This window comes from Nanorana parkeri, unplaced genomic scaffold (genome assembly GCF_000935625.1).
Source record: "Nanorana parkeri isolate BGI_ZX_2015 unplaced genomic scaffold, ASM93562v1 scaffold124, whole genome shotgun sequence".
Taxonomy (NCBI): Eukaryota; Metazoa; Chordata; class Amphibia; order Anura; family Dicroglossidae; genus Nanorana; species Nanorana parkeri.
In genome coordinates, this window is record NW_017306392.1 from 812,909 (window position 1) to 826,208 (window position 13,300).

At 45.4% G+C, this 13,300-nt stretch overlaps 1 protein-coding gene across 1 annotated transcript in view; it reads right to left on the reverse strand.

Annotated features, from left to right (window-relative positions):
- MOB1B (MOB kinase activator 1B) overlaps nucleotides 1-5,789 on the reverse strand; it is a 47,921-nt gene extending 42,132 nt beyond the window's left edge. The window contains exon 1 of the mRNA XM_018553562.1: nucleotides 5,678-5,789. Within this exon, the coding sequence (XP_018409064.1) occupies nucleotides 5,678-5,691 (14 nt within the window). The 5' untranslated portion in view covers nucleotides 5,692-5,789. The remainder of the gene's footprint in view (nucleotides 1-5,677) is intronic.
- Between the last annotated feature and the right edge of the window lie 7,511 nt (nucleotides 5,790-13,300).

Consider the following 13,300-nt stretch of genomic DNA (forward strand, 5'->3'; position numbering starts at 1 on the left):
TTTAGCAACCAAGTATCCTTGGAAATAATTGTAAAAGGCTAGCAAAAAATGAAATATATACAAAGATATAAAGACTCTAAAGTAGTTCAAGGTCACAACAATTACAAACCCATGTCTCCCTGAATCCAAGTATGACATTCAAGTTGCAGTAACGTGTTATTGTACATGTGTTTCTATGCATTAAATATGAGTGAGATTATCTTTCTTTTGCCAGATTTAAACATGAACCGACATGCAGAATCTTCTACAGAATAGGCCCATATTGAACCTGGAATCCACTTAAGTAAACACAGAGCGTGTGAATACCAGTAATGACTTGATGTGATGAAGAGGCAGTTGAGCAGCATATTGTCACACTGGTATGTATAATAAGACTGACATAAATGGAAGCTGACAGGTTAACACGTACTTGTGTACATGGCACCACTAATCAACAATAGTGCCCCCGTGATGCAAAAAGGGCACTAAACCTTAATGGGTCTGATTTATAAAAACAGGAGGAAATAAAAGCGTCTGTGATAATCACAACAACAAATAACTTATGGCATTATTTTGTAACGTGAACACGAAAAAGTAAACCCTTCCTTTGTCCAGTTTTAATTAACCAACCCAAGTACATTCAGAACACAGGCGATATTAATCTTCAGGCCTATTCTGTCTGCAAGCACAAAGGACGCGCAGAGGCTGCATGCTCTAACAGCAAAGTAGTGTGCAATAAATTATGTTTTATTAGCCCTGCCGTTAATATGTGCTCAAGAGTCTGCTTCGTTAGCTGAAATCTGCTTCCTCACCAATCACAAGAATCAATAGGATGTAATTGAGGAAAGGACAAAACATGTTGAACTGAAACTCCTCACACAGCTTATTTTAACTAATATTCATTATATATACAGTACAGTTTGGTTTTTTTTGCACACGTTTTCTTTATTTAATATGGTCAGCACTAAAAAAAAAAAAAAAATACATTAAAAAAGTTGCATATTAATATTGCATTTTAAGTTAAAATTAAATATTCTGTAGCTTTTGTTCTAGCCAGCAGGTGGAGCTCTAATCTCTTTTTCACAAGTAAAGCATTATATCACTCTCACCTACAAAGAAAGCTGTTTCTTGTTTACAGAACTCATATAAAACAAGTTTAAACAAACTTTAAAAAATAACTAATAAAAAAAAAACACTGACCCAAAGACGTTAGAATTTGTCTTTTGGAAATCTACAAGCTGTATTATTTAGAAACAGTAATATGATCATGTAACAATTTATTTCAAAACAAGGAAATTACAATTATTGTAGGCCTACAGTACATAGAAGATTTAAAGTAGCACATTTGTGCTAATATGACGTGAAAAATCTCTGCTACATGGTACTTGTATAGCTTACAGCATAGGTAGATATTTGCTACATCCATGTAGCACCTAGGGAGTTCACCTATGCCTGTGCAAAACTGTCACTTTACTGATGTATCCCCCTCCCGGCCCAATCAGCTGCAGCCAGGGCATTCCCCGCTCCACAGCTACATTTAGGGATGCACCGATACCGATACTAGTATTTTTAACAGAAAAATTGGGTATGATATTGTGTTCATGTCCACTAAAATTAATTTGAGTGTATTTTTTAAATAATGAAAACATAGATTTGATAAACACAATCAATCATTTGGTAGCACAATCATCGCGTGAAATAAAAAATTGCAACTGACACCATTTTATACTACAGAATCCCTGCTTTCTGAAAATATGCAGAGGGCAATTTAGCAAAACTGGAGCAGTCAAAAACTGGAGCAGTTGCCCATGGCAACCAATCAGCTTCTCTCTTCAGTTTGTTCAGTTAAGATTTTAAAATGAAAGAGAGAAGCTGATTGGTTGCCCTGCACAGCTGCTTCAGATTTTGCCTGCTACAGATTTGATAAATTCCCCTCATAATGTTTTGGGTGTTTTAAATAATCGTCAAGTTGAAAATGTGCACTTAAAAAACAAAAAATAGCACACAATGCAAATTAATGATACAGTATAACAGTGAACACAATCATATAAGCAATAATACGAAATCACCTGCACTCCATACAGCGTACAGACCATAACGGAGGGTTGGTGCTTGAAGTGACAACACGGATGGCGCCGTGTCAGATACAGTCCATAATAGAAGTCACCAGCACTCCATGATATGTGCAAGAAGTAAAAGCACTTTTTATTACATTGTCACATGCGTCATACAGCCAATGTTTCGGGCCATGCAGGGTCCCTTCTTCTGGGCGACATAGTGACACAATCATATAAGCACACTCTGTGGCTGCAAATATGGGGTTAAAAGCCCTGTCAGGTAGATAATGAGGTAAAGACCATACAATCCTCTTTTTACCAAAATGTTGTAATAAGAGGACCTACCTAGGCTATCCAATCAATGTGTATTCAATCAGGTAGGCCCTCATACTACATAGTTGTTGGTAAATCTAATGAAGATTGTACTGTCACATTGTAATGGGTGTGATGAGCTTTTGACAGCCGTTTCCAGAATACATGTCTCTATTGGAAGATTTCCCCTCTATTTCGGTTCTGGTGACAACACAAAACTTTGGATTCTTCCTCAGTTACGTTCCTACTGACAGTGGTCACCAGGACACACAGAAAGGATAAATTTCTCCTTTAAAATACCAATAAATAGGAGTATCAGACAGTTTCCAATTGTAAGGCCCCTTTCACTTGGGCATTGTCTGTTCTGTCTCTGCAGGGGATCCGAGAGGAGTCAGATCAGATTGAAGACTAATGTCACATTTGTGACATCTGTGTCCATCCTGATTTTTCCACCATCTTGGTATGCAGGGAAAGCAGACCCATGTATTTACAATGGGTGGCCATATGTAAATGGAAGTGTGTCTGCCTAAATCTGCCCACATCAGTTCAGGTCAGTAAAAGCAGACCTGGACGCAAACTTTTTGCATTCGGTACTACAGACCTGATTTACCGGGACCTGGTGGGAGAACATGCGCATATCTCTTCAGGGAAACCTGTCCCACCTCAACCTAACCACTGAACTATCGCTTTCTCAAACAATTCATCCCCACACAGCTACCTCCTCATGTATCACTTCCCCTCCCTCTTAGATTGTAAGCCCTCACGGGCAGCGCCCTCCTTACCATCTTGTTTTAAATTGTATTGTGATAGTAATGTCTTCCTTAAAGCGCTGCGCAAACTGTTGGCACTATATCAATCCTGTATAATAATAAAAATAATATTATTATTAAATCTGGCCGCTTATAGGGATGTATTGTAGTCTGTATTCGATCTGTGAAATCACAGGTCAAAAATGGACAGACGGAACACCCGTGTGAAAGTGGTCTAACACAGAAATGTCACAGTTCAATCAAATGCATTTTGTACCTCTAACTGGATATTTACCGATAGACAAAAGACAGACTACAAAGCCTATGACACACACACGTCTCACTTTTACAGGCTGACCCCAATACTCATCTTATAAATTCAGTACAAGCTCTTCATTTTAGAACGTTCCAGCTATACAATCAAAATTTTGCCAAGTGAGTTGGGTTAAATCTATTTCCCCCCAAAAAACGCTTACATTTCTTCTCAAGCACTTACAGTCACCATGTTTCCTAACAGCTGGCTCCAACTCTCTCAGCTCACCTTCTTTGAACTTCCTGTCCAGTACAAGATCACAAGGGTCAGAGCAGTCACCTGTAGTTGTCCATTTACTTGCTGGGAGAAGGGAGGGAGGAGCAGGGCAGTATCTTGCCTTGCTGTACCTGAGTGACTGTGGAGACACGCACAACTTACTAGCACACAGAATGGTGGCTCCATGGGACCCTGCAAGGGAAAGGAGCCACCCTAAAACAGCATATCAGGGCCAGTGCTCAGTGGACCAGCTGATTCTGAAGGCAATTAAAACTTTTAAATATCAAGGATCAGCATGCCATGTAAGTGATTCAATCAGCATTTGAAATAGCTTGAAAACCTTTAATAGCAGTGAGAGGGGCTCAGCAGATCCACCCACAACAGGCTGCCTGCATAAAACTACAGGAGGGGCGGATACAAGACCAATCACCATGCACAAGGACAGAGAGCAGAAGTGACTGGTCCTTATTACAGGAAGTTCATGCACAAAGAAAAAGTTTGCCACTGGATTACAACACAGATCTGGAAGAAACACACAGAGTGCACCAAGATCCAAGTATGTACACAAATGTACACATGGCTCTTGTATTAGGCAATACAAATGTACACATGGCTCTTGTATTAGGCAATACTTGCTTATCCTAGAGTTCAGCCTAAAAATAATTGTATGTAAAAGTTCATTTTTATTTTTCTCCCTCTATCTCTAGTCCCAGAGGTAGCCACCACACTCTTTTTGTAAGGTAAATGCCCGGGTGCTCATCCAGAAATATCCATACAAATCCTTTGGAGATATAGGAGGCACTCACGGGTCCTACAGCAGAGATAGGTCAAAGCATCAACATTGAACTGTCGAGGTTTTGCCGGACTTCAGTCCATCTTTATTAAGAGAAGTCTGGATGAAGACAGACTAAGCTCTGTTGAAACGTTGACAATAAAATGTTGATGTTTTGACTTATGTCCTGTGCCTCTATACCTACTATGGACTTTTATAATAGGGATGCACCGATACCAGTTCAGATACCAGTGCCGATACTTGGCATTTTCATGAGAACTACCATGGTTGCAGTGGTTGCAGGTGGGACCTGGCTCTGGCACTCCACCACTGTCCTGAAATCATTAGTCTGTATTGTTTTAGAAAAACTGTCACATGACAATACACAAAAATGTATCAGTACTTGTATCAATGAGTACTTGGGCAAGTATCAGTACTTGTACTTGCAAAAATGGTATCAGTACATCACATATATATTTATAAAAACAAAATCATACATTAAAACAGAGATGTACAAATACCAGGAGCTCTGTGTGACAGCTGCCTCCTAACTTTTGAATTTTTCTCTAGTGTAGCCTTGGAGCTGGAAAAGTATCTGTACTTGTACTTGTACCGAGTACGGTACTTTGGTATCTGAACATCCGTGTGATATATACATATTTTGATTTTCTATTCTTAATAAAACTGTAATATGAGAAAACAAACCACATAGATAGCACTTTACAATGTTGTGCTATGGAATCTCTGGTCTTATAAAGTCTGCAGGAGTTGACAGATCCCTATACATCTGCAAACACCTTTCTGCACAGCACCTGATTTTCTGCACAATTTGTTTTCTTCTATCCCCATTGAATGCTCAAGTCTTGCTGCATTTAGAAAGCATTTATATGAAGTGGGCAATTTAAGAATGCTTTGGGGTGGGAATGCCTGTAAAGGAAGGTCTATGTGTCTAGAAAAGTTTACCTAGAACACCTCTGTGACCTCATCTACATAAGAGAGCTGCAGCCATGCAAAAAAAACCATTGTGGGAATGTAGTGACCACCAAGAAAGGTGCAGGGATCGGTGTACGGAGGCTGTGGTCACAGGGTGGCTTTATGACCAAACACACAAAGGACATAAAGCCTGGTAAGTGACTGAACTCCGGGTGACAGGGGACACATCACCCTGCGACAATAGAGAAAATGATAGATTGGAAGAGGAAGAAAGGCAGTCACAGTAGACTAGATGAAAAGGTATAAAACAAAAAAAAAAGGCTATGACAGCCCAAGTGACACTCACAACAAGAAGCTCATCTCCTCGCTGAGCTGACAGCAGCAGGGACAGCAGCAGCAGGGCACAGGAGGTGACAGTCCACTCCACACAGCAGATGAGATCCTTCTGCCAGGGAGATAGGGGGTGTGAACCACAAGCTGCAGACTGCCTTTTTTTCTCAATAACTTTATTTAGACTGTACAAAAGCAACAAAACACCAAGGCGATTACAGATCACATCTGATGCAATTACCTTTTAACAACCCCAGTTTGCCTTTAACATTTCCCTTAGTCTTCAGTGTGTTTCCAAACATACGCGTCGTTACCTTTTTACATGTAGTAAAAGAGCATAAAAACATACAATACTTTAAAATGATATACACAGAGACGCAGTGAATGCAACCTCAGCACTCCAGCTGTTGTGGAACTACAAGTCCCAAGAGGCATTGTAAGACTCTGACAGCCACAGGCATGATTCCCAGAGGCAGCGGCATAATGGGATTTGTAGTTTCACCACAGGTGGAGTGACAGGCTGAAAGACACAGCCGCTATACAGATTTGCCCGTACAGGCGAGCTTTACATTCTTACAGATAAGGATGGGCTCGGGCGTGTTCGCAGCTCCGGTGCCGAGCCCGCCAGGAAGCTGACAGCGCCAATCACAGGCACTGAGACATTTCCCAATCTCTGCAGCTGTGGAACGGGAAAATGTATCAGCACCGGTGATTGGTGCTGCGCGCTGTCAGCCTGCCATTCATTTTCTACAGGCTGCTGGCTGTGGCTGCACGGAATGGAGTGTACAAATTGCACATAACCAATAAATAAAAAAAAAATTTTTTAAACATTGACAGCTCTTGCAGTGTGCAATACACCGCACACTGCCGAGATGCCACATTGCACTGGCCCACCACAAGTAAAATGCTCTATTTTAGTGGATGGGCTAGGGTGCATGAGCTCTTATTGTATTTTACACATAGGGATGTTATTAGAACTGTGTTGCAAAATATGGGACATCTGACAGCTATACAGGAAATGAGATCAGGTCAGGCCACTGGCAAATAACAGGAATCCAGAGGGGCATCATACTGGGTGACAGGGGACAAAAAACAGGGTGAATCCATGGATTTTAAAGTGAAGTGACATGGCTGCATACAGTAAAATGTACTTCTCAGTATATGCTGGAAATTTAGCAGCATTTGTACATACAGGAGCTCCCAAATGTCCCTTTTTTAGACCCTCTTTTCATAACATCTGTTTCTATAATTGTATTCTAATGTATACACATCTACAAATACATTTATATATCACATGGGTAAAAGGGTTGCCACCCTTTCTTCAAGTCAAACACGAACACTCTAACGCTGCATGCAGCAATTTTCAGGTGGCTATGCGGGCTCTCAGGTGGGCTATGCGGACTCTCAGGTAGCTGTGTAGGGTCTCAGGTGGGCTATGCGGGCTCTCAGGTGGGGTTTGCAGGCTCTCAGGTGGGCTATGCGGGCTCTCAGGTGGGTCTGTAGGGTCTCAGATGGGATATGCAGGCTTTCAGGAGTGCTGTGTGGGCTGTGTGGTGTCTCACCAGGGGTCCAGAGGTGGGCAGCATGGTGTCAGGAAGACAGAGATGTTTACAGGCACCTGCGGCTCACAGGAAGGCTGCCAAGGTCCCCAGCAAGCACAAAACCTCAGGTAGCTGCATCTGGCAAAAAAATTAAAGTGCCGGCACTTTAAATGTCTTGTGTCCGGGTGTCAGCTGGCCTGAAACCTGGACACAGGACTCAAAAACTGGACTGCCCGGGTGAATCCCGTACAGGTGGCAACCCTAGTGGTTAATCATGTTTGTTAAAAGGAGGGTGGAAAGAAGCGCTGCAACCCTGGGATATTGTGGGGATGGTATAAATAACAACTTTAAAATCAATACTGGACTGAAAACTCCACTGGGCGGACAAGATGAGGTCTTGCAGATCAGGAGAAAAGGCTGTATGGATCGCTCAGCAGTGTCTCGGGCCGATCGGTGTGGATGTGGTGAACAGTCTACATCGTCGATTAGGCAGTGCATGAATTTTCACTGGTGATTATTGTACTGTTGGATGGACGTAGTAATGTCCTGCCGGTGAGAGGTATGGGTTTGGAAGTGTCTGGTTTGGTCCCCTGGTGATGGAGGAGAGATGGTGGTGACAGCTAGGAGGCTCCTGTGGCTGGAGCGCAAGAAATCTGCCGTCCTGTAGCCTTGTTTGTAAACAGGCTATGCACTGAGGGTGTTCGCGCCGTCCAATACCGTGGGAAGTCAGCTGGCCAGGCTGAGACCCGACGGCTGAACGGGAGTGAGAGTGCCGCTCTGTAGCGGTTTGGAAAACCTGTCGGCAGTCGTTGTGACAGATCGTTTTGGAGACAGGCACAGGACTGGAAACCAGTGCGGTCTATCTCGCTGGGTGATGGAAATGTCAGTCGAGCAGTTTGGCTACGCGTTTCGAGGTTCAGGACCACTTTGTCAAGCCAGAAGTTTTTAATTTTGTTCTAACTTTTGTTTTTGTTTCAAAATTGTTCCAGAATTGTTTAACATTAAAATTGATTTTAAACAGATCTATTCCTCTTACCACATTCCATAACAGTTGTGCGCTCGCCATTTTTACCGTTTTTTTATCATATTTGTTAAACCTTTCATCTTAGTCATGGCGTTTTGTTATTTTCCAACCATAGTATATAGGAAAAGTAGTGTTGAAAAAACATCCTTGGGTATGGCTGATAATTTTCTGGGTGTGAATTACTCATGGTCCGCATAACAAACGGAATGGTCAGGTTGTGTTCTTTACCCATGTACCCATTGCTAAAAAGTGTTCCTCTTATCTCAGAACATTGGGAGGTTTCCGTTTAGCTATCAATTGTGCCTTCATAAGAACTAATACAGTTCTGAACAAGAGCAAATCTCAAGAAAGGGGCAACAGAGAACTCAGGGACTTTTTCAACAATAGTAGGAACCCTTGTACGCATGTGTAGGCAACACATAAGGGTAAACCTTTGCTTTTGCTAATTGGCCCACCGCAGTGGACCGGAGTGGACTGCGCTGGGGTGAACAGAGTCCAGAAATACCATAGGGATACATTGGGATGCTTTTTTCGTACAGGAACAAACTGTTCTGGTCTGGACATGATCCGGACATGGTGTGAACAAGCCCTCAGCCGGTAAATGGCCCAGACTCCCAAGACAACAAGATCCTGGGAACTTGGGTTAAAGCCAGCTTCATTCAGGCTCTGACAGGTGCTACACAGTCCCACCCGTTAGGGCCGTAGAAAGGGTGAGGCGAGAGCGCAGCTGTGAGGGGGCGCAGCCAGGAGGCTCCTCTACTCCTTTCCACCCCGAGGCCGGGCTGTGTTGGCTGCCTGGTGCCCCTGTTGCCATGGCACCCTGTGCTCCCTATGGCAGCTGCGCCGCCTTGCCCGTCGCCATGGCGAACACAGGGTGCCATGGCAACAGGGGCGCCAGGCGGCCAACACAGCTCGGCCTTGGGGTGGCAGGAAGTAGAGGAGTGGCATAGCCTGCAGCTTCTCCTCTTGATCCCTGCTGCTCTCCCCCGCATGTATGGGCAGAGGTAGCGGGGATCCGAGAAGAAATGAAGTGCTGAAGCCAGTGGGAAGGGCAGAGGAGGGAGCTGTCATCCAGGATGGCTGAGTGGTGAGAAGAGAGACACTCGGGCAGGATCTAAAAGTCGGCAGCTCTCTCTCTTCTCACCGCTCAGCCATCCTGAAGTGACAGCGCACCCTCCTCCACCCACCAACCCACCCCTCTGCCGGCTTTAACGCTTCATTTCTCCTCGGATCCCTGCTGCCTCTGCCCATACAGGCAGGGGAGAGCAGCGAGAATCCGAGGAGAAGCTGCAGGCTGTGCTGCACCACTGTGCGTGTCCGAGTGGATCAGAATGGAGAGCAGAGGATCAGTAAATATCTGTGATATTTACAGATCCTCTGTGTGCAGAACAAACAATGGAGTGATCAGCTGATCACTCAAGTGTTTGTAACTGGGGACACATAGTACTATGTAGACTCCATGAACCCATCGCACTTAAAACCGCTGTTCCATATAAAAGATGGGATTATCGACGGATGCCAACCGTCTATAATCACAGAATAACATAGACACCAGCACTCCAAGTAATGGATCATTTGCGTCTGTTTATTGACGCATGAAACATAGCACGATGCATCAAAAAGCAACGTTTCGGGGTCTCACAAGATCCCCTTCATCGGGCACCAATTTTTCCAGATGAAGGGGATCTTGTGAGACCCCAAAACTTTGCTTTTTGATGCATCGTGCTATGTTTCATGCTTCAATAAACAGATGCCATTGATTCATTACTTGGCGTGCCGGTGTCTATGTTATTCTGTTCTTACATAGTACTATATGTCCCGAGTTATGAATGAACAGGAAGTGCTTTAAATCACTTCCTGTTTATTCATGAGTGTCTGAATGGGTAGTAGCACTCAATACAGAGGCTTCTCCACATTCATAACTGGTTGATAGTAAATATTTTATGAATGAATGAAAAGCCTCTGTACTAAGTGCTTTCCATTCATTTAGAACAGAGGCTGCAGAACAGTAGATTGTGAACTCTGTGTCCTCAACAGGGGCGGACTGACCATTCGGGCACTCGGGCACGGACCGAGGGCCCGCGGCCAGGATGGGGCCCGTCACCGTCACTCCCCTCCAGCTCTCTTTTCACCTGCTTCCAGCAAAGTGCAATAGCCAATAGGAATCTAGCTGTGCATTCGTATGCCTTTTTTTATTTTCTGACTGACGGTCGGGCCACGGCTCCCGATGTCAGAAAAGAAAAAAAGAAACGATCGCAGGGAAAGGTTTAATCTGCTTGACCGAGCAGATTAAACCTTCCCGGGAGGAAGTGTTTCTCTCCCGGGCGGCCGGGAGCTGCTATCTAATAGTCTCAGCAGCGTCCGGGAGAGTTGGGATGTCTGCATAGCATTCCACGACCAGCACAGATCTCCACTGCCTGCACATCAACCATGCTGACCTCCCTCTAACCCTATGTATCTGCCCCCCATATCCTCTGCATCTGCCCCCCTAATCCTCCGCATCTGCCCCACCGATCCTCCGCATCTGCCCCACTGATCCTCCGCATCTGCCCCCCTGATCCTCCGCATCTGCCCCTCTGATCCTACGCATCTGCCCCTCTGATCCTCCGTATCTGCCCCTCTGATCCTCCACATCTGCCCCACTGAACCTCCACATCTGATCCTCTCTAATCCTCCGCATCTGCCCCTCTGATCCTCCATATCTCATCCTCCGCATCTGCCCCTCTGATCCTCCACATCTCATCCTCCGCATCTGCCCCTCTGATCCTCTGCTTTTGCCCCTCTGATGCTCCCCATCTGCCCCTCTGATTCTCCGCATTTGCCCATGCTTATCCTCCGCATCTGCCCTTGCTTATCCTCCACATCTGCCCCTGCTGATCCTCCACATTTGCCCCTGCTGACCCTCCACATTTGCCCCTGCTGACCCTCCACATTTGCCCCTGCTGACCCTCCACATTTGCCCCTGCTGATCCTCCACATTTGCCCCTGCTGATCCTCCAAATCTGCCCCTGCTGGTCCTCCACATCTGCAACATTAGACCCTCTGCATCTGCCCCTGCTTAGACCGTTTGCATCTGCCCCTGCTAAGACTTTCTGCATCTGCCCCTGTTGGGACCCTCCATCCAAGACACCAGGCCGGCACCCCGGAGCAGAGCGGCAGCACAGAGTATGTTGCAAATTCATATACTATTCTGTATTGCTGGAATTCATAGCTTATGGCATTCTGCAATGCTGGGAAATGTATTGCTGGGATTTATAGTCCTCTAAAGCTGGTAGTATTCTGCACTGTTGTATAATGTGTTGCTGGGATTTGTAGTCCTCTATAGCTGGTTGCCATTCTGCATTGCTGTATAATATATTGCTGGGAATTGTAGTCCTCTATTGGGGTACAGGTAGAGATACACCGATACTCAGGGAGAGCTAATGGTCCATGAAGTAGGGGGGAGCAATGACCTGTATATGGGCGGAGAAAAAGGGGCCCCATAATCTCGTATTGCCCGGGGGCCCCATGTGTTGTCAGTCCGACCCTGGTCCTCAATTTCTTTTTCTATTTCAAAAAGGAAATGTCAGGGGTCCGTTTACTGGAGGCGGAGCGCATAATGTCAGGTGACATCACACGCCAGTTGAGGGGGGCACAGTTTTCTGTTCTTGCCTTGGGCACAAAAGGAGCTAGCTACGGCTCTGCCACCCACGATGGTTGGGATTTAACCAGTGATATCATCGGTGTGTGACTAAATCTGATTTTTGCAGCCTCTTCGTGTTCATGTGCCCACTTCAGGAGTGGGCACCCGCTGTTCTCTCTGGGGTGATTGGCTGATGCCATGTGGAGTGGTGGGGCTTTGGCTGCAATAAACTTTCTTCTAGTTCCTCTTTTTCACACTGATGAGGATAATTTTTTTTCAGCCAAGTGACTGCGAGTTTCAAATCTTGTTGGAGGTTTTAGTGGAACTCCACTCACAGACAATGAAGGTGCCATCTTAGCCTAAGCCTATATTTGGACTGCAGTTGCCATGGTGCTGCACGTGATTAGCTATGATACCAGCCATTTGAGGGTTTTAAAGTTTGGTTGAGAGCTCATATAAGCACACTGTCAACCTTGACAGTTGGCAAGCCTTAAAAGTAACTGTTTTGGAGACATTAAACTGGTGGGCCAAATTCCGCTTTAAAAAAACAGGATCTTGTTCATGTGTAGCAGTTTTGTGATTACAACCCATAACACACTGACACACAAATCCCGGTACAAAGTTAACAGCAAACAAGGCTGAATGCTACGTACGCCAAGGTCAGCTGATTGGTACAATGTCACCATGACCTGTTCGTCCACGTGATGACCAGGAGCACCATGGGGGATGCAGTTCTAGCCAGACTCATAGCTTTTCTCATTGGATGAGCGCAGAGCGATGCACGCCGGGAAGTGTAGTGCTTACCCACGTGCGGCTATTGACGCCTGTCATTGGTCGGAATCAGAGCAGGCTTCCTGGGGCAAGTAGTTTTGGCAGTCGCGGTCGCTTCGTGATTGGCTGGCCAGTGAGAGACGGCTAGTGGGTCATGTAGCCTTGTGAGTGGTTTGGGGCCGGCTGTAGCGGCGGGTGCTGTTGGGATTCCGGCTGTGGTGGGTGCTCTGTTCCTCTGCATGGCCGGGAGCTGCAGGATCATCAGCGCCTCAATAGCTCAGCTTGTGCTGAGGGGCCGGGGAGCCGCGCTGCTTAGGAGAGGCGTGCCCGCGACACAGAGCTGCCTAGGAGGGCTGCCGGGGAGAGTGCGGGCCCCGGGGCTGGACAGGCCGCACGCCTACTACACCAGCAGCACACAGGTATATGAGACACGAGGCCGCCTGCCTTTCTTTGCTTTTATCCAATAGCCGCCATGTCCACTCCAATAACATGAAGCCGTCATGTAAAAATATATCACAATGCCTTCTTTCAGGTTAAAGAGACCCTGTCACCATCTACAAAATTGCAGGTAAAAACAAGGATTTGAAATGCTTATTTGGAGCGTTTTGTATTCATTACAATGTGCAATTGAACTTGCCTAAAAAAAAATTAAAGACTAAGGCCACCTTGGTGACCATATTT